The sequence below is a fragment of the Phyllostomus discolor genome, chromosome 2, assembly GCF_004126475.2.
Source record: "Phyllostomus discolor isolate MPI-MPIP mPhyDis1 chromosome 2, mPhyDis1.pri.v3, whole genome shotgun sequence".
Classification (NCBI taxonomy): Eukaryota; Metazoa; Chordata; class Mammalia; order Chiroptera; family Phyllostomidae; genus Phyllostomus; species Phyllostomus discolor.
In genome coordinates, this window is record NC_040904.2 from 33,134,569 (window position 1) to 33,161,854 (window position 27,286).

Genomic DNA, 27,286 nt, shown 5'->3' on the forward strand with positions numbered 1-27,286 from the left:
GTTTTAATAAAATACTTAAACCTATAATTTAGTACATAAACACAACATAACATACAGAATTAAGTCTGCAATCTAGCTTTTACTCCTAGCATGCTGCTAATCCCCACTAGCAATAATCAGTGCCCTCTGACAAACTCAGTGACCTCTTTTCAGACCATTCATCTCAACCTTCTCTCTGGCCTATCTCCAAAATGTTCATGTTTTGTCCTCAACACTTTTCTTCTTAAATTCCTAAATTATCACATCTACTCCTGTAGTTTCAAAGAGTTCAATCGTGATTACTCTCTATCCTTAATGACAAACTCTTATTCTGAGGTCCAGATCCAAATACCTGGTGATCACATCTTACTGGATGTCTCTTACCAACTCAAAATCAACATGTTCAAACACCAAACTATTAGTTTTTCTAAAACCAGCTTCTCAAAATGGCCACCGTCATCTTTTAAAATCCTCCAAAACAGATTATCTGAGAGTCATCCTAATTCTTCCCTCTGCTTTACCACACATGTACTATATCTTATTGATTCTATACCTTTGTTCTCCTCATTTTCACTTTGATTTTTAATCACTTATTTTGGGAGTGTGTGGCCATGGCTCTGGACCTAGTTTTCTTTAGCAGATGCAAACTGATCACCTTACCTGGAATCTGGCCTCTTCCTCCTTGCCAGATAATCTTTCCCTGAGTTTATTAATATTAATTAACCATTTAAAAACCTTCTGAATAACATTCAGCCTCCCCTGACTCTCTAGCATCATGTCCTCCCACTCCTCTGTACAATACCCTTCACATAAACCACGTGAAGCTATTTGCAGTATCGTGATGCTCAGGCCTCTATGGCCCTGAGAGCAATGCTCGGGACTGAACTGATCATCCCCCTACCCCCAAGCCCCACCCTCTCTACACCTATGTATCAAACAATTCCCTCTCAAAAATCTTCAGCTCTAATAACTTTTGGGGGCATCCCTACATCCAACAGTAAAACTATTTACACTCCTTTTTGTCTAACTGTTATCTTCCATATACTCTACCCTTCTAAGCAATAATTGATTTCTTTAAGGGTAGGGACCATGTGTTATTCATCTTCATTATTCAGTATCTGTAAAAGAGTCTCCAATCAACATTTTATTAAGTTAATAAATGCCATGTTATTTTAAGTCATACTTCAGAGTTTTAATATAATACATAAGCCCATCACAAAAAACAAGAGTGTGTGTGTGTGTGTGTGTGTGTGTGCGCGAGTGCGCGTGTGAGTGAGGGAAAGAAACAATTCTGGTATAGTCCCTAACAAAGCAGAGTAAAAATGCAGTGTGGTGATATTAGTTTAACTTCATTTTTGATGTGCTATATAATAAATTATTGTCCTGATTGGTGTAGCTCAGTGCATTGGGCATCAAGCCACAGACCAAAACATTGCCAGTTTGATTCCTGGCCAGGGCACATGCCTGGGTTGCAGGCCAGGTCCCAGTTGGGGGGTGTGAGAGGCAACTGATTGGTGTTTCACACATCATTGTTTCTCTCACACATCAATGTTTCTGTCCTTTTCTTTCTGCTTCTGTTCCCCTTTCTCTAAAAATAAATACCTTCTTTGAAAAAATTACTAATAAAACCTCCAAAACATAATCTTTTTCTGCATCTACAAATAGGCATGTTGGATAAAGCCTTGCTCCAAAGAAAATTTGTTTAGCAGTGTAAACTAACCCAGGTTTTCTGACATGCATTTTGGCATTCAAGGAGCTTTCTGGTACCTTGAAAGCTCGTTAATTCAGGTCACTCTGCAGTAGTAATGCCCTGGCACTGTTTTCAGTCAGTTGTGGGGGAGGGTGGAAAGGAGGAAGAGAGAGGCTAACTGCCTCTAGAAAGCACAGACCACATACTCTTTAAACAAAAACATAATAAAAGTCTTTTAAATGACCAAGGGTACTCTTTAAGGAAGCAGAACACAAAGTACAGACAGAATGCTTTTCTTTTTCTTAAAAAAGAAAAAAGGAAGTAAGAAAACCAAATAGTTACTTCCTAAACACCTGCACTGTATTCTACATTGTCCAAGTTGTGAGATCCAAGAACAAATATCGTACTTATTTTTAAGTTCCATATAGCAAATAATATGTTAGGCAGTGTATACTATTGAATGCCCAACCCATGAGAATAAGCAGACCATTATCCACCTCTGCAAGAAGTCCATCTTCACAGCTCGCCTGACTTAAAGAAACTTCCCTTCCTCTCCACAACTGATGAGGTCCTCAATTTTCTGCTTTGTTCGGCTGACCTTAACATTTTCCATTATTATCTCTGTCAATTACATCCCCATACTCCTAAATCCCTTTCACTTTAAAGCCTTGGCCAATCTTGGCACTTCATACCTCTAGCCCCACACTTCATAAAGGAACGGTACTGCTTAAGCCCTATTACTGCAGGCTCGCTTCCCACTGGCACTAATTCTAAGAGTCACCAGAGAAAACCAAGTCTGCTTAAGAAAAGCCATTTAATTCCCAACCATTTCTTGGTGTCCCTGAGAGGAGATTACACAGGGCCTCTGGCCCAGAGTACTCTCTAGAGCCAAAGCCCATTAGAGAGCCACTGCTGCCATTTGACTGATCAGAAGCAATTGAGAGTATTTAGAGAGAGACACACAGTACATAATAGACATGAAAAGAATAATATATGCCTATGGAATGAAAATATCTTAATGAGCCACTGTTAAATGAAAAAGCTGCAGAATAACATAGAGTATAATCTTAAACAATTACATATATATGTCTGTGTGTGTATATATGTATCACACATGAGAAGAACAAGTTGAGAGAAAAGTGACTGTACTCTGTACATACACAATGATGCATAGCGTGGTCCCCATTTATCTGTGGTTTCACTTTCCACAAAGTAGTCCAAATACATTAAGCAGAAAATTCCAGAAATAAACAACTTGTAAGTTTTAAATTACATGCCATTCTGAGTAGCATAATGAAATCTTCTACCACCCCACACCATTCTGCTCTGTCCCACCTGGAAAGTGAAATTACCTGTTCGTCCAGCATATATACTCTATATACTACCTACTCGTTTGTCCCTTAGTGGCACTCTCAGCTATCAGATGGACTATCACAGTACTGGAGTGTTTGTGTTCAAGTAACCTTTATTTTACTTAATAATGGTCCCAAAGCCATTCACATGACTTTGAATACACCTATAGTGTATTCTTATAATTGTTCTATTTTATTAGCAGTTATTGTTGTGAACCTCTTACTGTACCTAATTTATAAATTAAACTTTATCATACATATGTATGTATAGAAAAAACATAATATATCTATACAAGGTTCTGCACCATCCTTTTAGGCTTCCACTGGATATATCTTGGAACATATTCCTTGCAGAAAAGCAGGTACTACTGTACTCATAAAACTATGTATCATTAATTTGAGATAGATACAAATATAGAAATATATGGTCTGCCCAGAAGGTATCCAGCCATATAATTTGAAAATTAGAGACATTTATTGAAAAAGATACAAGAAGCACTGTACACAGGACAATGATACCTCAGTCCCCTTCAAAGGAGGCACCTTGGGACCTCACACCCAATCACCATCAGCTGCTTGGTCGTATTTTCCTGAATCTCAATGACAGTCTGAAATCTCTTCCCTTTCGAAGGTGATTTTAGTTTTGGGAAAAGCATACCTTCAATTATAAACCTGCCAAAGACACATCCTTTCCCACTGTCACCACCACTGCTATTCCTAAATGCAAATACAGAAATTCTAATCAGCCTTTCCACTAAGCAAAGAGATCTACTGTGGGCAGACCTATTATCTTCAGAGCAGTGGAAGAGATGCACCTTGATTAATCTACACAATCATTCACCCTTCTATATGAGCAGGAAGCTTATGTAAGCATTTTAGGAAAAAAACTGCTTTCTCTCGTAAGAGAAAAAAACAGCAGTATGAAAGAAAAAGACCAAGGCAGTTTCTAAGGGAAATAAATTCAGAAAACAGGAAAAATGTATTTTAAAACCTGGTAAGTATTATAACAGAAATCTAAAATATTTTATCCTCACAAAAAAGCAAAGGGATTAGGAAGTATGAATTGGTAATTACAGCATAGAGAATATAGTCACTACTATTGTGATAACTATTTATGGTGCCACATGGGTACTAGAAATGTTGGGGGAAACACTTTGTAAAGTGTATGACTATCTAACCAGTATGCTGCAAACCTGAAACTAATGCAAAATAATACTGAATGTAAACTGTAATTAGAAATAAAATAAAGTATTTTATCCATCATAGAGAAACAAGATACTATGAAAAAAGAATAAGTGCTCTTAGAAATTGGAAATATAATGGTTAAACTAAAATGTTTTAAATATAAAAGGAAAAGGTATTTTTAAAAAGGCAAGGAAATGACCCACAAGAGTGAAAAGATAAAAACAGAAAATGAGTAAAAAGCTAAAAAAAATCAAAGGTCAATCCAGAAAGATCCACATCCAACTAAAGAACTCCAAAAAGAGAGAACAGAGAAAATAGAAGGAAATAAAATTTTTAAAAACTTTTTTGGTTTCATACACACAGACACTAAACACCTAGTTTTCACACTAAGAGGGCTCAACAAGTGCCCTGACATCTAGACATATCCTCACAAAAGTCCATAAAAAATAAAGAAAAAAGGCAAACCCAAAAGACTGAAGAGAGAAGGAACCAATTGTCCCAGAGGAATAATAATGACTTAACATCAGCCTTTTCTTCAGCAATGATAAAATTCTGAAAACAATGGAACTTGCTTTCAAATTTCCTAAGAAAAATTACTTTCAATGTTGAACTTATGTAAACACACTTATTTAAAAAGGTGTGGGGAGGGAATTTTCAGGCCTATAAGGATTCCAAGTTTATCTTCCATGTACCCTTTTCAGGGAATTATAAGATACTCCAGTAAAACAAAACTCTTATCACAGTGCTTTGGACTATTTACATTTCTGTATCCTGTAGTCCACTGTACTGTAAAAACTTTGTTCACTTTGAACACTTGGCACTGAACACCATGATTGACACCAAGTTGGCATTCAGTAAGGAAATACTGGCACAGACGATCCCCATGAGGAAGGGAAATCACAGAATCCCACTCAGGAATGAATTCCTGAAACTCAGCACTGCTATTTTGGGATCATGAGCTCATTAACGGTCCTCCTTTCTGCAAACTCTACATTTTCTTTTAAAGATTTTATTTATTTTTTTAGAGAGAGGGCAAGAGAGGGAGAAAGGAGAAAGGAGAGAAAGATCGATGTGAGAGAGAACAATTGATCAGTTGCCTCTTGTGTACACTGTGACCGGGGGGACTGAACTCACAACCCAGGCATGTGCCCTGACCAGGAATCAAACCCACAATCTTTGGCTTTGCAGTACAATGCCCAACCAAATGCACCATATCGGCCAAAGCTAAAACATTGATTTGTAATTCTACTCATGTATGCATTCATTGGTTGATTCTTGTATGTGCCCTGACCAGGGATCAAATCCACAACTTTCCCTTATTGGGATAATGCTCTAACCAATTGAGCTCTGGCCAAGCCTGGCCAAGGCTCTACATATTTTTTTAAAGCTCAACTTAAGTCTCATAGAAGCAGCTTTCCCCAACTACTCCAATTCTCAAAGATCTCTTTTCTGTTAACTCCCATAGCATTTATCACTTAATTATATACTGCTATATTGTTTAGTATTTGATATGTCTAGGCATAGTTCTTCATATGTCCATTACTGTCCCTGAGGGAAGGGACTCTGACTCATCTGTACCCCAGGACAACTAGCACAATATTAGACAACAGGTACACAGTACTTGCTAATTGGGTGTCTGCCTATAACTGGCAACAAAAGGATCTTATCACTGAGATAAGGGTATGGACCTTCTTCTTTTTTTTTAAGATTTTATTTATTTATTTTTAGAGAGGGATGGGGGAGAGAGAGAGAGACAGAGACAGAGAGAGAGAGAGAGACAGAGAGAGGAACATTAATGTGCCTGCTGGGGACCATGGCCTGCAACCCAGGCATGTGCCCTAACTGGGAATCGAACCTACAATGCCTGGTTCACAGCCCATGCTCAATCCACTGAGCTACACCAGCCAGGGCATAGACGTTCTTTTATAATGCAGTATCAGGCAATCAGAACGTGTCCTAAAATGATTCTCTGCATTGCAGACAATCCACTTTCAATAATCAAGCATTAAAATTAGTAGTATGCATTACATATCCTCGTAACTTCATCTTTCAACAAACATTACACACCTACAATGTGAAAGGCACTGTTTTTGTAATACATATAAACAAATATTTAAGAGACCCAGACAGAATCTTAGATTAATACCTAAACCAGTGGTTCTCAAACTTTTTTAATAGAAACCTTTCTTTAAATGTAATCGTATCCAGAACTCCCAGACTCAAACAGATCACAGAACTGTTTTATCTATTGCTTAGCACAAGGCCCAGAGCCCCATCGATCTGACTCTGCTCAGGCTGCCATTAAAAGGTACCTTAAACAATAAAAATTTATTTCTCACAGTCCTAGAGGCTGGGAAGTCCAAAATCAAGGTATCAGCCAATTTAAGTTTCTGGTGAGAGCACTCTTGCTGGCTTACAGATGGCTTCTCACTGTGTCTACCCGTAGCAGATACACACACACACACACACACACACACACGAACACACACACACAGAGGGGGTGGGGAGACAGAGAGGTATCTCTCCTGTGTCTCTTCCTCTTTTATGGAACATGGGGTCTATTGGATCAGGGATCCACCATTATGACCTGATTGAACTTAACTCCTTAAAGGCCCTATTTCCAATAGAGTCACATGGTGGTTTAGAACTTCAACAAATGAATTTTGGGGAGATGCAATTTAGTGCATAGCACCATCTTCTGCACTTTCTCCTTGATCTAGATCTAGGGATATCTGCATGAAAGACTGAAAACCATCTAGATGCCATAAGTTTACATAAAAGAAAACCAGTCATCAGAGAATTAAAAGGCATCACCAGTCAGAGAATTAAGACTAGAACCCAGGCCCCTCATCTCTGTTCTACCAAACTTCTTCTCATAATATTCCATAATTTGTAGTAAAGTCATCATGTACTCTTGTGACTTCAATTTTCAGTGAGATGCACAAGACATCAATAATTACCAGACCTCCCACATGAACTTCAAACTCATATATCCAGTATCTACTCAACATCTGCAGGTGGTTGTCTAATATACAATTACAAACTTAAAAAAATGTCCAAACCAAACTCCTGGTTTGATTCTCTAACATCTGCTTTGGCAGATCCTTCCAGATGCTCAAGCCAAAATACTAACAGAGTAATACTCAACTCTTCACCTTTCCTCACATCTTTTATTCGATCATTAGCATATCTGGTTAGCTCTACTTTCAACACATACACAAATTTCTATAATAAAATATTAAAGAAAAACATTCAGAATCTGGCTAATCACTTCTCATCATTCCCACTGTCACCATCATGGTCCATGCCACCAGTAACTCACTCTTGCATTATTACAAGAACTACTTACTTAACTTGACTCCCTGCTTCTTTCTACCTTTGCACATTAGAACCTACTCTCGACATTACAATTAAAACCTGTGTGCGATCATGTCACTTCCCTACTGAAATAACTCTCCAACAGTTTCAGAACTCATCCCGGGGAAAACTCCAGGGTTTTATAATCTCCTCATGATTGGATTATGATGGTATGTCAAACATCTCAAAATCCCACTCCCACTCTCTCAGTCCACCCAGCCTCGCTGCCCTCTGTTCTGTTCCATTAGCATGCTTGCCTCTCTCACCCTCCTTCAAATACCATATTTATACATATGTAATATAGTATTACATAATATTAATTTAACTAATTAAAAATAGTAAATTCACTCATCCCATTCTTTTTCCTTGTTTTATTTTTCTCTATAGCACTTACCACCATCAGACATTTTATATACTAGTTTACTATCTGTCTATCCTTAGCTCCATAAAGACAGAGATTTTGTCAGTTGTATTGCTGCATTCCCAGTGCCTAGAAGAGCATCTGGCACATATGAAATGCTCAGTAAATGTTTGCTGAATGAATTCTCATGTAACAATGTATGAACTAAGTCATAAAACTAACTGGGCTTCAAAAGCTCATGTTGTCTGGCACCATAACTAGAAAGCTATCAAAAATAAGGTTTATCCCTTTTGACATAAAAGTACAGTAAATTAAAATCAAAACATCTGGGATTAATGCAGACTTCAGGACCAAAACAATAATGAAAGAGAAAGGGAATGAGACCCAAACAGCCCTTGAGTCACCTAGAGACTTATGATGGCAATTTCCAGCCACATAATCCTTTCCAGCTGAAAATGCCCAAAGACACAGAAGAGACAGTATATACAGAATAATGGCACTTCATTACATGAAAATAGGCCACAGGCCTATCTATTTACATTTATGTATAGAAATAGACAGGAAGATGGGAAAGCTTCATATAAAACTTTACCAGGGCAAAGGGACTACTGAAGAGAGAGTGTCACTTTTACTCTACACATTTGAATTGTCTGACTCTTAGACAATGAAAGTATATTTGTATTTTACTTAGGCAATATAAACATTAGTAAAATAAATCTACATCCTCAGAGATACCCACTGATTAACAGTTTGTTGTGTATTACAAATTTTCTTCCTGCATAATCAGATATATAGATACAACTTAAAAAAAAATAAGACAGGAATTCTGTTTCCAGAAATATGGAATAGACATACTTTTCCCTATTCCTCCCCCTAAGTATTACTAAAAACCCTACGTATTACATATAAAATAAACATGAGACGATCCCAAAAAGTGGAGAAAAGCAGACTGGCTAGAGACCTCCAGGCCCAGTTGTTGTGAACTCCCTGGATTTTCTTTTTGTCTCATATAACCCAAACTTGGAGCTAAAGAGGTTGGTCACACAGAAACACCAATGGATGCAGACAAAAAGAACGTCCAATGGAAGCCTGCTGTCAGCCAAAGGACTGGGAAAGGGACAGCCTAGCAACATAGAAAACTGAAAAAAGTTGCTCTACTTCAGCTAAACACCACAGAAAACATCATAGCCTCACCCACATCCACACCAGCAAAGATCTAGACTGCCACCTTCACCAGGCTGTAATGAGGCAACCCAAAACTCTTAAGTTCCTCCAAAGGGTTAGTGTCAGAGAAGGCCAGGTAGGGAGCCAGGACTTTCACCCCATCCAGGCAGTAACAGACCACCCATCTGATCCCTGCAGAATCACTGGGGACCATGTGAGCAGGAGTAAAGGGCAATCTCATCCCTGCCAGCCAGGAAGGCATCAGTGGAGGCCTGTGAGGAGCCAGAATTCTCACCGCCACTCAGCAACTACGAGGGGCCCTGCCTTGGGTGTCAATGGAGACTAATTGGGGAACCAGACTTCTACCCCCACATGGCAGTAAGAAGGTGGCACATGTTCCCTTTCAGAAGCCAGCCAAAACAGAAAGCTTAAATAAAATCCATAGTCATATAATACTGAAAATGTGCAGGTTTCAATCAAAAATCACTCACCATACTAAGAACCAGAAAGACCTCTCAAGCTGAATGAAAAACAATAAATAAATGCCAACACCAAGATAAAAAGGGATTATAATTATCTGACAAAGATTTTAAAGATCTTTGAACAGTTCTGAGCCTGCCTGAAACAATGAAAAATATATACTCTCAGCAAAGAAACAGAAGATATGAAGAACCAAATGGAAAGCTTAGAACTGAAAGAAAAATAGAATAATCTAAATAGTAAGTTAAATGAGATCATACTATACAATCTTGCTTTCTTTCAACTTAATACTTAATGAAAATCTAAGTCTCTTTGTAAATACACATAGAGCATTTTAGTAGCTATATTCCACTGTATAAATTAACTATCATTTATTTAATTCATCCTCAATAGACATTTATAGTTTATAATTTCTATTATAAACCAAGATATTTATATAATTATCTCTATCATTTCTGCATAATTATGTCATTTTTAATGTGATACAACTAAAAATGAGAGTATCATGTAAAAGGGCATGCACAGTTTAAATTTTCATACACATTGGCAATAACCATCAAGAAAACTATACCAATTACATTCCCACTAATAGTGAATCAGTCTACCTACTTACTTGCTCACATCCTTGCCAACAATGGGTACTGTCTCAATGTGTCTTTTTGTTTTCTAATTTCAGAAGTGAAAATAGTCCCTCGTTGTTTTTACATACATTTCTTTATTACTAATATGATAAATACATTTTCGTGTGTTTAAAAGCCAAAAATAGTCTTTCTTTTGAAAATTACCAATGCAGATCTTTTGTGAATTCTCACTATTTATCCTACTGATATAAAAGAGCCCTTGGCATTTCACAAACATAAGCTGGTTGATAAATATGGTTTAAATATATTTTCAACCATTTTGTTTTTTTAACTTTGTTGATGTCTTTCTTTTTGGCAGAAGAGTTTTTAACTGGTTTAGATTTCATTTTAGCAAATCAAATTTAACTAAACTTTAGTCCCAATTCAGTTAAAGTACAAAGACATCTAAAGGCTCAGTCCCAACTAGTTTTAGAGCCCATCAATCATGAAATCAACATTCACTACTGGTAAGAGTCTAGAATTAGTCTTTCCATTTTAATAAGGGTAAAGAAGAGAATACTGACACTCTCTAATTACCTATACATTCAACTAACAATAGACTTTCCACATACATAGTTTCCCCAAGTGGTATCATTGGATTTTGACTCCAGTTTTTAATTTTTTTATCTTCATCTGAGAACGTATTTTTCATTCCTTTTTTAAAGAGAGAAAGAGAGAAAAAAACATTGATGCGAGAAACACTGATTGGTTGTCTTCTCGTATGCATCCTGACTGGGGATCTAACCAGCAACCCGGGTATGTGCCCTGACTGGGAATTGAACCTACAACTTTTTGGACTACATAACAATGCTCCAACCACCTGAGCCACACTGGCCAGGGTGACTCCATTTTTAAAAAATACATATAATGCTCCATTTTCCCATTGGGATCTCACTCCTACTCTAATCCCAACCCATCTGGCTGGTAATTTGGCAACTTACCTTGTAACACTTTTTTTCTACCAGAGGCTGGACCATTTCCCATGGCTTTCACTTTTATCTGGAAACCTACATCAAAATAACCAAAACTCTGAAAACTACTAGACTGCTACCTGATGGATCATTATGATGACTATCTAAGATTTGCTACCATGCGCTGCCTCTCTTTTAGAGCTTTACCTAAATTTTCTAAGCAACCTTGGGTATTATAATTTGAACTGCTAGTCCTCACTTGAGCTATTGCTCAGCTGGGATAGAAAAGAAAATAAATGTGACCCTGACCAATGTGGCTCAGCTGATTGGAGCATCATCTCATACACCAAAAGGTTACAAGTTCAATTCCTAGTCAGGGCACATCTAGCCCTCATGTTCGATCCCTGGTTGGGGAGTGTACAGAAGGCAACCAATCATCGTTTCTTACACTGATGTCTCTCTCCTCACTACCCCCTCCAAAAGCAATGAAAAAATGTCCTTAGGTGAGAATTAAAAAAGAAAGAAAGAAAAACAAATGTGGTATATTATTCCTCCTTTTATCCATTTTCCCTACTTACTTCTTTTTTCCCACCATCCACTCACAGGTTCTGGCATACTTTATCACACAAAGCTGCCTGATTTACAGTAAGTAGCACTAACAATGACTAACAGAGTCACTGAAGTTGTAATTTCTGTGAAAGATGCATAACTAAAACCATAATGAGAGAAAAATAGTTTTAAAAGGATGTCTTTTAATAATGTGAGGGAAAAAAATTAAAAAACACTTATCTCTACATCATCTGATGTTATTCTACAATTTCATGGAATAAAGAATTTATCTACAATGTTTTTAACCAGCCCACAAAATATTTGCTAGTCCTTTCTTTAACTACCAATGTATTAATTAAAGACATATCTAACATCAATAATCATAATCATAGCATTACTGCCTAGGGCCAGATTACATAGATTTTTCATCTTCTTCAGTCTAACATTTTTAAGTCATAAGTAATTTTTTTAATTAGTTTTATTTATGTTCCAGGATACTTCCCTTAGCTAAAGAAGTACAGTACAAGTTCATCTTCAATTCCTTAGCAATCAACTCTATACTCTGCTGGAGTTAATTTTACAAAGCATCAAAGTATTAACCACACTGGATCAGGAAAATATAGCTAAAAAGGATATTATAAAGTTAACCCAATGGATCTCAACCAGGGACTATTTTGCCCCCCAAAAACATTAGACAGTACCTAGAGACATTTTTGGCTGTCACAATGGAGGAAGGAGGAGGGCCACCATCTATTGGTATCTAAGTGAAGAAAAGCCAGAAAGCTGCTAAACATTCTATAATGCACAAGACAGCCCCGAAAACAAAGAATTATCTGGTCCAGCCAAGACCTGGTAGTTCAGTTGGTTAGAGCACCATCCCATACTCCAAGGTTGCAAGTTCGATCCCCAGTCAGGACACATACAAGAATCAACCAATGAATGCATAAATAAGTGGAACAACAAACTGATCTCTCTCTCTCCCCTCCCTCCCTCCTTTCCTCTCTCCCCCTCTAAAATCAATAAATAAAAAAGGTAAAAAAAAAAAAAAAGAAGAAGAAGAGTGATCTGGTCCAAAACATCTATAATGACACTGAGAAAACTATGAAATTTTAACATATACTACATTGTATCAATGTTAAGTTTCCTGAATTTGATTATTTTCATGTGGCTTTGTAAAAGAATGACTTTGTTTTTAGTATTGTAAATACATATCAAAATACTTAGGAGTAAAGGAACATGTCTCAACTTACCCACAAACGGTTCAGAAAAAGATTATATGTAAATATGTAGACAGAAAAATGAATGATAACGCAATAAGCTGAAGTGCTAACAATTGGTGAATCTGAATATTTTTTTATTCTTACAATTTAAAATTATATCAAAATAAAAAGTTAAACAAGTATTACCATGCTCGTAAACTTCTTTTAACTAGGAACCTTTGCACAACTTCCTAGTTTATTATATGTGCAATAGAGCAAACCAGCTTTCTTTTAATCCTTTCTCAAAATAAATTACACTTAGTGGATGAGTGGATACTTTTAAATTTGACCCAGATAACTCAAGTAAGTGTAAGCTGGAAAGGACAGTTTCTAAAATATGAATTTCACAGAAAAGGATAGAAACATTTGGATGTCTACCGGGGATATGATGCTCTCCAGTATAATACACCCCTGCATTGTACATTTCAGGTTTTTGATACATACTGAAAAATGCAATCATTTAGAACCACAACAGATCTGAATACAATCAGTTGGAAAACATGAATAAGTAGTAATACAAAAATATTTTTAAGCTCAGATTTTCAGAAGTTTAACATTAGTTCTGAATTCTTAAACCTTATCATTCCATTTCTACGTACTTATTACTTAAATAGCATTTCAAAAAACATACAATTAACAGCTTCGCAAATATTAGTGGTTTACTTTTGGAAAGCGATAATTAAAATTTTTGAATCCAGGGAAAAAATTGGAGGCACTTACAGATGTCTGGGACATACTTGACTGTTGTGTGACACTTCCTGTGGGGGACGTAGATGGTCTTCCACTGGACAGACTTGCCTAAAATAATAAGATCTTTATAATATGTCTATAAAAACCTGAAGTTAAAAACATTCTGGTGCCAGGATACCGCAAAACCACAATAAGAGTCAAAGTGTCTATGTATGAACCAAATCATTTCACAGTCAACATGGATTAAGCTTTGGCCAAACAGATTATGAAAAAAACAAAAAAGATGAATGGTGGAAACAGAGGACCCAAAGGCTAATCTTATTTTAATAGCTGCAGTCATTGTCGGTTTTACTCTACAGGCCTCTGTCTTCTCTGAAGTGGAATCACCACTCCAATGTTACAAAAAAGAAACTGAAGGGACACCAAATGCCAGTGGGTTTCAGTTTCCTAACTCAAATCATGAACGGGATGTTATTCAAAATCACACTACCAAAAAAGCACCAGCTGGGGATGTGTTTACAATAAAAATAAACCTTTTTCAGGTTCAGTCAACTGAGATCCTCCTCTAGTAAGATTTAAGATTAAACCTCACATATAATTTTATTTAAATAAATAGAATAATGAAAATATTTTTTAAAACACAAGCATTTAATCATTAAAATCATCCTGTTATCAGTATGACTAGATTTTAGAAAGGTGCATATGCATATCTTTATACAGAAAATTTCTGGAGGGATACATATGAAACTGGTCTGTTGGCCACCTCTGAAGAGTGGAAAATAGCAGTGAGCATAGGAAAGGAATACTTCTTCTGCTTTACCTCTTACAATTTTATACTGTTTTATTTTTAAGTAAGTGTAAATTATATGCACACTGAAAAAAAGGCCTCTTTTTGTTAAAATGTAAATACAATTCATGTAACCCTAAGTATTCACTCTTCTACCTGGAATTTCACACACAAAATCATGACAATAGCATAGCATTTCTGCAGTGCAGATAAAAAGCAGTGAGATGAAAAGTTAGCAACACAGTAACAAAAAACATACCTACTATTTTTTAAATTAACTTCCACTTGGCAGCCTATTATATTTCTTTAAGAAAAAATTACCATGACATCTTTGGACTCTGAAATAACACTCAATTTATTTATTTTCTGTAACTATCTGCAAACAATGTCAACTTTGGCCTCATAAGTCTTCATTTCTTTCAGTCTCACCTGAACGGCAGCAAGGCTCTGAAGCTGGGAGCTGCTTAAGTGCTGCTGCTGAAGAGCTGCAGTGTGCAGCATTAGGTGCTGCTGCTGAGCTGCATACATCTGCTGAAGGTACTGAGCCGCTGAGCTGGGGGGGCGATGCAATGCCTGTTGAATTACCTGCGGTAAGTCAAGTGAACCAATATCAAACCATAATATTAACCATAAAATAAAGTATTAAAAAAGAAAGTTCAAAATTTCACTAATTTAATATTCAATGTCATCAAGTTTATTAACATAGTTCTAAATTATATAACTCTAGGATCGTACAAATTAAATCTATACAAATTAAAATTACCTGGTATATAAACAATTCACAAAAGAAAACGGGGCCAAACAAGCATTTGAAAAGATCTTCAATCTCATTAGTAGACTCATTTAATTTACAAATTAAAACAGGATCACTATTTTCCAATTTTCAGATGTATAAAGATTTAAAAAGATACTACTACTAACTGAGAGAAGAGATACTCTCATAAATGTTTGTAAGAATGTAAACTGGTAAAAGCGTTTTGAATAAGGGTGGAATTCAGAGCTTGGCTGCAGAGGAGAATGTGTGTGACCCTGCAGCCTCTGCAAACAGTAATGTACATCAGTGCCGTCCAATATAGCAGCCACTGGCCACGTGTGTCTCCTGAGCACTTACAATGTGGCTGGTGCAACTAAGGAATTGAGTTTTAACTTTACTTAATTTTAATTTAAATATAAATAGCCACATACAGCTGGTAGCTTCTGCATTGAACAGCACACATATATCTATATTTATTAACAAAAAAAATTCCCAAATATATCATAAGGTGAAAAAAAAGTCAGGTTACTAAATAGTGTAGAGAGTAAATATCTTGTTTATTTTAAAAATTTTGAATAGTCAGTAAAACATTAAAAGACTACTGGTGGGTAACTGGATTAGGGGTGATTTTTACCCTCTCGTTTATACTTTCATTTAAATGTCCGAAAAAAAACTTAAAATGAGTAGGTATTATATTAATAATCACATAAATTACACAAAGCAATTTACCTTTTAGGAAATTACTAATTACTACCTCAAATATAATATTTCAAATATTTAAAAATGTTTTTAAGTGTCAGATTCCTTGTTTCAATTGTTTCAATATATTATAAAATAAAACTGTTCTTACTAAAAAAAAAATTTCTGAAAAAGTGTTACTGTGACTATTTATTAGGAAAATATAAAATCTGAGCCTGAAATTTCCTAAACAGATAAATGTAGAAAAGTCAAATATTGTAATCATGGAGAAAAATCCTTTACCTGTCCAAACCATAGTCAGACTATGGTTTACCAATCCTTTACCTGTCCATAGTCAGACTATGCCAGTCCTCTACAACCACATCCCGAAGTCACACCATGCCCACGGTGGTTCTGAAACAGCACAGAACCCTCACACCAGCACCAAGCCGACAAGTTGAAAAAAGCTAAAGGAGTAATAAAGCTATAACCTACAGCTTTAGGGTCTGAGTCAGAACACCGTGAACCAAAAAGCCATGCATGTCTTTATCCAAATTCCAATGAAGCACATATCCTAGTGGTGTTTGTTTTCACATGTTCATATCTCATCTCTCCAACCGCAGGCTTCTACACCTGCTACAGACTCCTGTGCAAAGTCAGTGGGGGCTTCTGAGCCCTAGTTGCAGGGGATTATACACCAACATTAAGTAGTTCAGAATTATAACAGGATGTCTTTCGGTCAGATAAGTCTATATACGTTCTAATTCCATAACAAATGAATAATCTATTTGACAGACACTTTTGTTAGAGCGTAGTGATTTTTCTATTGTCAGCATAGTGTTTCATTAGCATTCAATGCTACACTCATGGGAGAGAGACTTTTTAAATACAAGTTAAAGAAATAGCACATTGTTCTTATTTGTTCCTCTAAAGGAACCAGAAAAATAAAGAACATTCACAGGACTGAAACAGAAAGCTGGAAGGTATTAAAGAACTACTTACGTAGTTCAATAAATACTGACTTGACTGTACTGTAGGGGAAGCAATTCTATGATATCATACAAACTAGTGTTAGTGCTATTTGTGAGATATATCTGTATCTATGCATTTCCAGTAACAATTCACAATTATAGTTGACGTACAGTAATATATTACTTTCAGGTGTACAACATAGTAATTCAACATCTATATACCTTACAAAGTGATCACCACTACAAGTCTAGTAATCTTCTATCACCATACAAAGTTATCATTGTTGATAATAATCAACAATTTTCCCTCTGCTGTATATAACACTATTTTTTATTAACACATCCAGCTCAGGAACAAACTAGAGAACAAAATGGCATATTAAAATATCATGTCATCTGTATATTAAAAGATCTAGATACTGTTCTTTATACCCCTTGCCTCAGAGAAAGATTAAGATCATTAAAAACACATTCTGCATCGCAGTTTGAACTTTTGAACTGACTGGGTCTCCAACAATTCTGACCCATGTTAACTTCAGAATCCTAAACCATACAACAGTTAAATAACCGCTATCCCGGAATATCCACTCTAGAAAAATGAAAAGGGAGAGGACTATACTGCCAAGTTATTTTCAGGGTACAATACAATTATGGGGAATGTAATGAGAATAAGCTGATATAATGGAAAAAATAAGAACGCACAAAGTGGATAAGGGCACAACTCTAAAATGAGAGAACCTACTAGCTTTGTGAGGTTAGGAAAGTTATTTAACCTACTTAAAACATCAGTTTTCCCATTTGTAAAATGGAGATAATAATAGTATCTAATAATCCATGCATAACATTTATCAAATGCTTGACCCATAATAATTGTTCAGTAAATGTTAGTGATTATTACTTACTACATTTAATGTGTCCACATAGTCCTAGATACTTCCTTTAATCCTCATAGTAACTAATGAAGCAGATGGTCTCATCCTCATTTTACAGTTTCCTTAGGCTACTGCGCTTCCCACCCAAGACCACATAGCTACTGATGATAAAGAAAGTGGAACTCAAAGAGCACAGCAGACTGCAATGCCCATGCTCTTTTCCTGCAATACCAGATTGCCTCAACTTCCATCATTATAAAGGTTAACCAAGTAAACTTCATTTTATCAACTAACTGAAAAGCCTAATATTTTTCCTAGTTAAATATTCCTTTCTACCTCTGCCTCTAAGAACTTCAGAATAAATCTTTCCAGTTAGGGTTCTTAGATCACTTAGGTTTAAAAACAAACCTCTTAACACATCTACAGACCTGAATAGATCTCCCTAAATCTGTATTATGGGTTCAAACATAAAATAACCCCCCAAACTTAGAGTTATTCTGCATGTTGGGACTCCACATTGTAGTGGCTGCCAGAGACCTTCCAATTATAAGCCACACTCTGACAAGTATAAGCCCTCTCAATCGAATGATTATTAAACACATTAAACACTGTATTTTGCCATGTATATTGCACTCTTGTGTATAATGCACACCCATGTTTTGGTGTGCATTGTACACTGGATTATTATGTCCATGACATGTATTCATTATACCCATGGATAATGCACATCTTATTTTTCCCTCAAAAATTTGAGCAAAAAAGTGCACATTCTACACAGTAAAACAAAGTAACTTTTTGACTATTACAAACATTAACAATTCTAACTGTACTTATTTAGAGGATACCATTTAATTCATTGGATACAAAACAGGAGATTCACCGGACATAAGCAAAAGTAATGACATCCTAAGTCCAGCCTACCCACCATTATAACTGAAATACCTGTACAGCATGTCGGTCTGATCCGCTGTAGACAGAGATCTGTGGTTGCTGCATTCGAGAGGATGAAGTGGTGATGGTGGTAGTGGTGGTGCTACTGGTTGTTGTTGACGCAGATGATGTTCCAGGGTTTGGTTCACTATCCATAGCTGTACTGTGGTCCTTAAGTCTGGCAGACAACAGAGAGGGTTTGTATTAGCAAAAGCACTATCTGATGTGTCTTAAAGAATATTTAATAATTCCAAAGAAATAACAGTCTATAAGTATCTAAGAAGACCCTCAAAACACAGATAGCACACAGTCACCATAAACACTTTGAAAGAAAAAGTACTTCACAAATATATACCACATTTAATACCTAATGCCAACTAAATTTGAATTCAAATGGTTCAGGATATATGAGTCAGATAAAAGTATGGCCTCGAGTTTAACTTTTCATTATCAAAAGAAGACGAGTGTCTTGAAACCAAAACAGGTGATGAGTCAATACTAAACCACCTAGGCAAATAAATACTCAAACAGTATCAGAGTACTTTAAAATATGCACTTGTATGTTTATATTATTTTGACTATACTAATTATAAGTTAAAGTCATTCTTATCTATATATTAAAATACGGTGCCTAAGGGCTCATGGGAATTAGCGTGGTTTTTGGTTACCATATATACTTGCTTTAAAAATAAGTTCTCTTACAAAATAAGGTAATAAAAATGTTAAAAATCACACTGGCTTTTTCCTGAACAATTTTATAACACTGTCTTTACTAAGTCTAATAAGGAGAATGAGTTACACTTTCCAGCAGACTACTCTGACTGCATAGAGAATCTGACAACTATTTCCCCACTTCCTTACCAAAAAAATATTTTTCACAAATTGTCCCAAATCTTGAAAACAGCATAATTATATCACTTTCCTCAGGTATGGACAGTAAAGCACATTTTTGTGCAAGACTCTGATATTTTCCCCTCTAATATATATAAACTCACTTCACTGTTGTATAAAATTCCATTCCATATGGAATTTGTATCTGAATAAATTCTAACATTTTAAGTCAATTCTGAGGGCCTCAATGTTGTTAGAAACTAGAACTACAAGCAGTGTTTGTGTAGGGTGAGAAATGTACCACAATGGTGAAAAGCGCACAAGAACATACTGGTTTTATCTACCCTTCTTACCCGTCTTTCTTCAGAGGAGCAAAATCTGGCCCACCTCACATTAGCAGCATTGACAAGAATATAACAAGAACACTTTCTACTTCTAGAAAAGACAAAGGAATTTGGTACTAATTGTGCACGCATACACCATTCCCTTTTATGTAAAAGTTCTCTTTGTTCTTTACATCACTCATGTAAATAGTATTTATATGCTCTTCAGAGAATCAAGTGTTTTTTAAAAATCTCGATTTAATAAGTGGTGAAAGGAAAAAAGTGGAGGACAAAAGCTGACTACACTTATTTCTTTGATTAGTAAATGACTCATACATCGTTAGGCTTTTCTGTTGGTTTTTTAAATAGTTTTTCAAACTGCCTTCCAGTCATCAAATCACAGCATCTTACGATCACTGTTCGACATCATAGAGATTTAGTGGTAGATACGGTAAACTTTTTCCAAACTACCGGCTGTCAAGACACTTCTGAACCTCGTACCAGTGATACCAAAAAGCCAGCTTAAATTCTGGTCCCTTTAAAGTGCTAATCCGCTCAGCCATACCCTCAAACCCAAACCCTACGATAAGCAGTTCAGTAACTAACCAAAAATGGTCACAGACAATCCAAACTATAGGCACAATTCTAAACATCGGTGAGCGGAACCGGCCAAACCATTGAAAAGCGTTTGGAGACCTGGCACAAAAGAACAATTTTTGTAACTCCACCGTCTGCACAGTAACGCCTGCAAAACACAGTCGGCAGCCCCGGTGCACAAGAGGCCTACCAGTCAATACTAAGTTTGCGTCCCTAACTATGCATACCATCACACAGCCACACAAGAATGTGGCCCTCTAGGGACGCATGAACACTGCAGCCAGAGACCCGAGGGAAAGATCTTCCCTTCCCAGGGTCTTTTCAGCCTGGCCAGACCCACGGAAGCCCCCGCCACTGTAAGGCCCACGCCGGGACAGCTACTCCACGCTTCCCGGGGGAGGGGTGAGCCGCCCCACGTCTAGGGCTCTCCCGCAGAGAAGGAGTGGGGTGGCATTGGAGCAGGAAAGAGGGAGCGAGAAGGAGGCCTGGCAGTGCCCGCCCAGCCCTGAGCAGCCTCCGCAGGCCCCCGGCTGACAAGGCTGCCCGCGGGGCCCACTTGCAGGGATGACAGCACCTGAGAGGCCCACAGGGGTTGTCCCTCGGAAGACCCCAACTGCCGGGGCCCAGCGGTGACCCTGGGCACAGTGCCCCGCTGATCCGGGACCAGTCCGCGGAGGAGGCGCTCCTGCCTGGAGGTAACAGGACCCTTACAGGTCGCCTCCCCCCAACCCCCCACGGGGCCAAGCGGGCTCCTCCACGATAAGGGAGCTCTCGGGTCTCCCCTTCCCTGCACCGCCTGCAAAAGATCCCTGAGCATTCCCCTTGGGGAACATGTCGCTGCCCCCACTCGCCCCCCGGCTACGACATCAGTCACCAGCAAGCCACTCACTCCGCTTCCGCCATCTTCTCTCCTCCATCACTAACACAGGCTGCGCATGCGTCCCGCCCCCCACCTTCCCCCGGCGGGACAGGGCGGAGGGGCAGGGTCGGCCCAGCCCTGGGCCCCCGGGGTCACGTGGGGTCATCGTCTCTCAAGACCCGGCTTCAAACTGAGGCTCTGCTCCCTCTGGAATTGACCCGGTCTCCCCAGTTTTGATCCAAAGTGCCTTACCTCCAACTCCTCTCTTTCTCTTGCCAAGGGTCTTCTTTCCCGGGGGGGGGGGGGGGGGGGTGGTCTGTAACCAAAATAAGAAAAGTTCCGCGTCAACTACTAAATTAAAAATTTGAGTATAGAAAGCATACCAAAGCCTAGGAAAACTGCAAAGAATGAGGTGAAAGAAAGTTATCTGAAGGACTGGATGCTAAGGTCTCACAGGGAAAGGAAGATGCCTTCATGGTTGCAAGGCTTGTTACCTAGGGAGCATTGGAGTTTGGGGTTCCGAACCAGCACTTTCTCTATCTCAAAGATAGTGTTCAGGGTGCTGGTGTTGTGGGTGGTTAAGAAATCATCCTGAACCCTGGTTGGTGTGGCTCAGTGGATTGAAAGCGTGCCTGTAAACCAAAGGGTCTCCAGTCGGATTCCCAGTCAGGGCAGGTGCCTGGGTTGAGGGCCAGATCCCCAGTAGGGGGCATGCAAGAGGCAACCACACGTGAATGTTTCTCTCCCTCTCTGCTTCCCTTCCCCCTCACCAAAAGTAAGTAAAATCTTTTTAAAAAAATCTTCCTGGTTATCCTATGTCTTTGACATGAATGTACTGAGCATTTAGTAGGGGTTGCAAACTAGAATAATACCACAGGGAACAAGCAGAAATGGCCACAGTTTTGTTAATGTAGTTTATTAATAGATACAGATAGATACTGACATAGATACAGATATATAGCAACTACTGTGAGGCAGGAAGAGACAGAAAGGTGAGTATAAAAAGTCCCTTTCTCCCAAGAACAGCCTGATGGAAGAGCAAAATATGTGGGAAGGGGTGCAGAGCTTCCACGCCCTCTCCAGGTACCTCACTCCCCCAGCACCTTCATATGCATTTGGGTTCACCGACCCAAAAACTCTCCAAATCCTGTCCTTTTGGGGTTTCTTTTAAGGTTTCATTATATAATTATGTTTGACTAAATCATTGGTTATTGGTGGTAACTGATTCAACTTCCAATCCCTCTCCCCTCCCTTGAGAAGGGGGAATTACAAGGGTTTTAGGAACTCTGTGCCATGAATGGGGTAGAAGACCTAATGCATATTTCTTATTATAAATCACAATATCACAAGCCCAAAATGACCACCACAAACCCACAGGCCAAATACAGTCTGCTTTTTGTTTTTGTACAGCAATCAAACTAAGAATGGTTTTTACATTTTCTAATGATTGAGGGGGAACATCAAAAGAACAATATTTTGCGACAAGTGAAAATTACATGAAACTTACCTTTCAATGTCCATAAATAATATCTATTAGAACACATTCATGCTTGTTCATTTATATACTGTCAATGACTGCTTTTGGGCTATAAGGGCAGAACTGAGTAGTGGCCACAGACAGTATGATGCTCTACTTACTATCTGGCCCTTTACAGAAAAAGTTTGCTGACCTCTATTCTATGTCACTGATCACCCAGTGCCAGACTCTTTCAGGTTGATTAATACAGCACACACACTGTCCTATGCTTCAGCTAGCCCATGATTGCTCTCATAGAATCCTATGTGGTAAGACAAAAAGTCCACAGGTCCAGATTTGAATAGTGTGCTCACTACTTTACCAAGTGAGCCACCTTGGCCAAGTGATTGAACTGCTCCTAGTTCTATAATGTGCATAAAAGAGGAGACAACAACACCTTACAAGATTATTGTAAAGTCTTAAAAATCAACATGTAGTCTAAAAAGTCCTCTTTTTCTTTTTTAACTTTCTTTCAAGATCTTTTTTCACCAAGATCTGCTCAATAAATGTTACTGAGCATGCCTAATACTCAATAAGTTTTAAATGCTTGTTAAGGAAATGACTGACTGCTTGAATATTTGGATGAATGAGGCATAAAATTCTAGTACACCCTGTAAATTGGAATGACACTATGCATAGACTTGCTTTGTCTTTTACTTGAAAGTAATATACTGAAACAAAGTACTTTTATTAAACCAAATAGTATTGAAGCCAAAAAGACAGTCTCTGGTCTTGCCACCTTTTCAGTATGTTAATCACAGGCTTATCAGTCTTATCTTCCCATGTATACCTGTGGGCGGCATGGTACACAGTCAGCTGTATCTCCCCAGGTGCTGAATAGTAGGAACACTGAACATTAAAACTGGAGGGACATTAGACATCATGTGACCCACACTGAGGAAGAATCCATGGCAAAAGAAATTGAACTCTGATCTATCCACCCAGTCCAGAGTTTTTTGCCTTGTGGCCACAAGGCCTTACTTCAAGCGTGCAGGTGCTCAACAAACGCTTGATGATGTTATATACTTTCACTTTCATTTTGTCTTTTCGTGTTTAGTGTTTGCTTAGCATTGTGGCAGCCTGAAAGAGTTGTTATAAGCAGGGCTTTAGAATCAGACAAACTTAGATAGGAATCTTGGCTCTTCTACTCACTAGCTGTAGGAACTTTTGCAATCCTGTATGTTCCATCTTCAAAATATAACCTCATCTCTAACATGAACACATGAAATCATCAAAATACAGGTCGAATGGTACACCCTTACTATCTCCACTGTTATCAGCCTAGGCCCAGCATCTGCCTCCTGGACCACTGCAGTCAGCTGCTAACAGATCACCCTGCTTCTACTCTTGTTCCTCTATAGCCTATTCCCCAGCCAGCAGCCTAAGTAATCTCTTAAAACTAATAATCAACTCTGGCTGGATGCTCAGTTGGTTAGGGTATTGTCTCCATATGCCAAAGTTGTGGGTTCAGTTCCTGGTCAAGGCACATACAAGAAGCAGCCAATGAATGTGTAAGTGGAACAAATGTTTCTTCCATTCCTCTCTCTCTCTAAAGTCAATTTTTTAAAAAATGTAAATCAGATTATGTCACTGTTCAGATCCTCCAATGGCTTCCTATCCCACTTAGCAAAGAGCCTAGAGTTTTGTCTTATTCACTCTGCCTCAGCCACATTGGCCTCCTTGCTTTTTCTCCTTTGCTCTCGCTCTTCTGCAGTGGGAGTGCCTTTCACACAAATCTCACTTCCTTACCTCTTTCAGGGCTCTGCCCACTTATCTTCTCAGAGAGCACTTCATACCACCTACCCTAATACAGCCTTCTCATCCCTGTGCCACTTTACTTTTCTTCATTACACTGCAATGCACCACACGTTACGTTATGTACATATTGGTTTACTTATTCACCACTCCCACCAACCTCCAGGTTGTAAGCTCCACGTTTTGTTTGTTGTTTTCCCAGTTGTTAAACATTAAGTGCTCAATAAACGTGCATTGAATCAATGACATTACTTAGCCTCTTTAATCCCCAGTTTCCTAACCTGAAAACTAGGGATAATATTTGCTACAAAGTTATTGTTGAAGTTAAATAAAAATTAAAATAATGTACATATACAGTAGTGCATAATAAATGCTCACTTTTTGTTGTTATTTTGCCCCATATTATGCTAAAAGTAAAGGAAAATAATCCTCTTCCTCTATTTCCAAAGGTTATGATTTTTAAAAGTTACAGTGCAGTTTTTCCTTTTTAAAGTTAGCAGTATATATTTTTTTAAACTTGCATCTGCTGTATTGTAAAGTATTTAGTATCAGTATGAAGGAATAGATATTTGCCTGTATGCTCCTAAAGTATTAAAATAAACCGTCATATGACCCAAAAACCCCTCTTCTGGATATCTACACAAAAAACACTAAAGCATTTATTCAGAAAGATATGCGCACCCCTATGTTCATTTCAGCGTTATTCACAGTGGTCAAGACATGGAAATAGCCAAAGTGTCCTTCAATGGAAGACTAGATAAAGAAGGTGTGGTACACATATACAATAGAATACTACTCGGCCATAAGAAACAAATGAAACACTGCCATTTGCGGCAACATGGATGGACCTAGAGAATATCACACTAAGCTAACTAAGACAATCAGAAAGAGCCAAGAACCACACGATACCACTCATACGTGGGATAGAAAACTGAAGACACAGACAACTGAATGTAGACAACTCTACCTGAAGGCAGGTAGAGTGGTAGTATAGGGTAAATGGGGCCAAAAATAGGATGACAGAAGATGATTTGACTTTGGGTGGTGGGCACACTATGCAATATACAGATCATGTATCATAGAAATGTAGACTTGAAACCCATATGATCTTATTAACCAACGTTACCCCAATAAATTTAATTTAAAAAAGAGGACACCTGGGTTCTTGGCACTCTGAGGGCCAGGTTGGCTGGACCTCGCTCACACCCTTGGGTGCTACTGGCAGTTCGAGCAACCCTTCCCTGGCAGTTTCTGTCATAGTACTTGGGAGAGCAAAATAGAGTAAAGGCCAACGTGATCTTAAATGTTCCATTTGGGGGGCTGGATCAAGGCAAAGCACTTCCATAGCGGCGTACAGTGGAGGCGTGCTTTAGACGCCTCCATTGTAAGATTAAAAAAAAAAAAGCCCTGGCTGGCATAGCTCAGTGGATTGAGCACGGGCTGGGAACCAAAGTGTCCCAGGTTCGATTCCCAGCCAGGGTACATTCCTGGGTTGCAGGCCATAACCCCCAGCAACCGCACATTGATGTTTCTCTCTCTCTCTCTCCCTCCCCCTCCCTCCCTTCTCTCTCTAAAAATAAATAAATAAAATCTTAAAAAAAAAAAAAAGATTAAAAAAAAAAAAAGCACTGTGCATTTCCAGCCAGTGCTCTTCAGCAGTTCATTTAACCTAAATGAACTCATCACTAAATGATCATCACTAAATCAGAGATAACAGTAATCCTTACCAGATGAGCTTTAGGGAGAAATCAATTAATCTAAATGTGATTGTGTTTGGCAAAGTGTTTTTATGATTGCAATGCACTACGTACATGTGTTTAAAGTTTATCTTACTGCAATATACTGGAGAGACATTTTTTAAAGATTTTATTTATTTATTTTTAGAGAGGAAAGGGAGGGAGATAGAGAGAGAGAGAGAGAGAGAGAGAGAGAGAGAGAGAAACATCAATGTGTGGTTGCTGGGGGCCATGGCCTGCAACACAGGTATGTGGCCTGACTGGGAATCGAACCTGCGACACCTTGGTTCGCAGCCCACGCTCAATCCACTGAGCTACGCCAGCCAGGGAGAGACATTTTTTCAGAATAAGAATTCAGAAGGTTTTTTGTTGTTGTTGTAATTGTAGAAATGTTCAAGGGCAAGACCAGCAGGGTAGGAGTTGGGGGGGGCACTAAAAATTGATTCAGGAAAAGAATAATAATTCACTGTCTATTTATATAGTGAAATTTTGGATTTAAAGGGTATTTTCCATCAATAAACTTCAATGGGCTTTGAAATGTTTATTTATTTTCATAACATTTTGAAGTCAGTTAGGTTAAAGTTGTCATTTGCTTCCTGAAAGGGAAATAAATACAGAGCAAGTTACACAACCAGCTTGAGTCAAAATTAGAACAAAGTCTTTCAACTTTGCCGTGGAGTGCTCAGACTCGAGATTACACTCCACTCCCACAATAAGTACCTTCTTTTGCTGGAATCATCAAAGGTTTGGTTTTTACCAAAATACCTGCTGGTCAAGCAATTAAAATATAGAAAATCTGTCATCAAATAATCATTAGGAACTCATTATCAGGAACTCGTTGGCCACATCGAGTCCTCCAAAATGCAGGCCTTGCTTCACACTTAATGAAGTTAAGAGTCTGCATCCGCTTCTGAGGTCCCAGTGCTACCATTCTCGTCTATTCTGGGCCACCCTGTCCTCTGTTCTCATCTGAAGAACAAATATCTTTCATCCTTCTTTTCCCTAAAACTTCAGTTGATTTAGGACTAAATCATAGGACTAAATTCAAAGCCCCTTCCTTGGCTTACAGAGTCTTATTTT

The 27,286-nt window shown here is 38.1% G+C and overlaps 1 protein-coding gene across 11 annotated transcripts in view; it reads right to left on the reverse strand.

Annotated features, from left to right (window-relative positions):
• PHC3 (polyhomeotic homolog 3) overlaps positions 1 to 21,300 on the reverse strand; it is a 72,622-nt gene extending 51,322 nt beyond the window's left edge. For 8 of the 11 annotated variants that reach the window (XR_004901274.1, XM_036017675.1, XM_036017674.1 and 5 more), the window contains exons 1-4: positions 21,230 to 21,299; positions 18,602 to 18,767; positions 14,814 to 14,969; positions 13,628 to 13,705 (exon numbers count right to left, since the gene is read on the reverse strand). Coding sequence is in view for 10 of the 11 variants with exons in the window: in XM_036017675.1 (XP_035873568.1) it covers positions 13,628 to 13,705; positions 14,814 to 14,969; positions 18,602 to 18,767; positions 21,230 to 21,243 (414 nt within the window). In the remaining variant the exon portion in view is untranslated. Of the gene's footprint in view, positions 1 to 13,627; positions 13,706 to 14,813; positions 14,970 to 18,601; positions 18,768 to 19,773; positions 19,853 to 20,349; positions 21,149 to 21,229 lie in introns of those variants that run through there. The other 3 variants (XM_036017671.1, XM_036017672.1, XM_036017678.1) reach the window with 3 other exon arrangements.
• Positions 21,301 to 27,286: the final 5,986 nt, after the last annotated feature.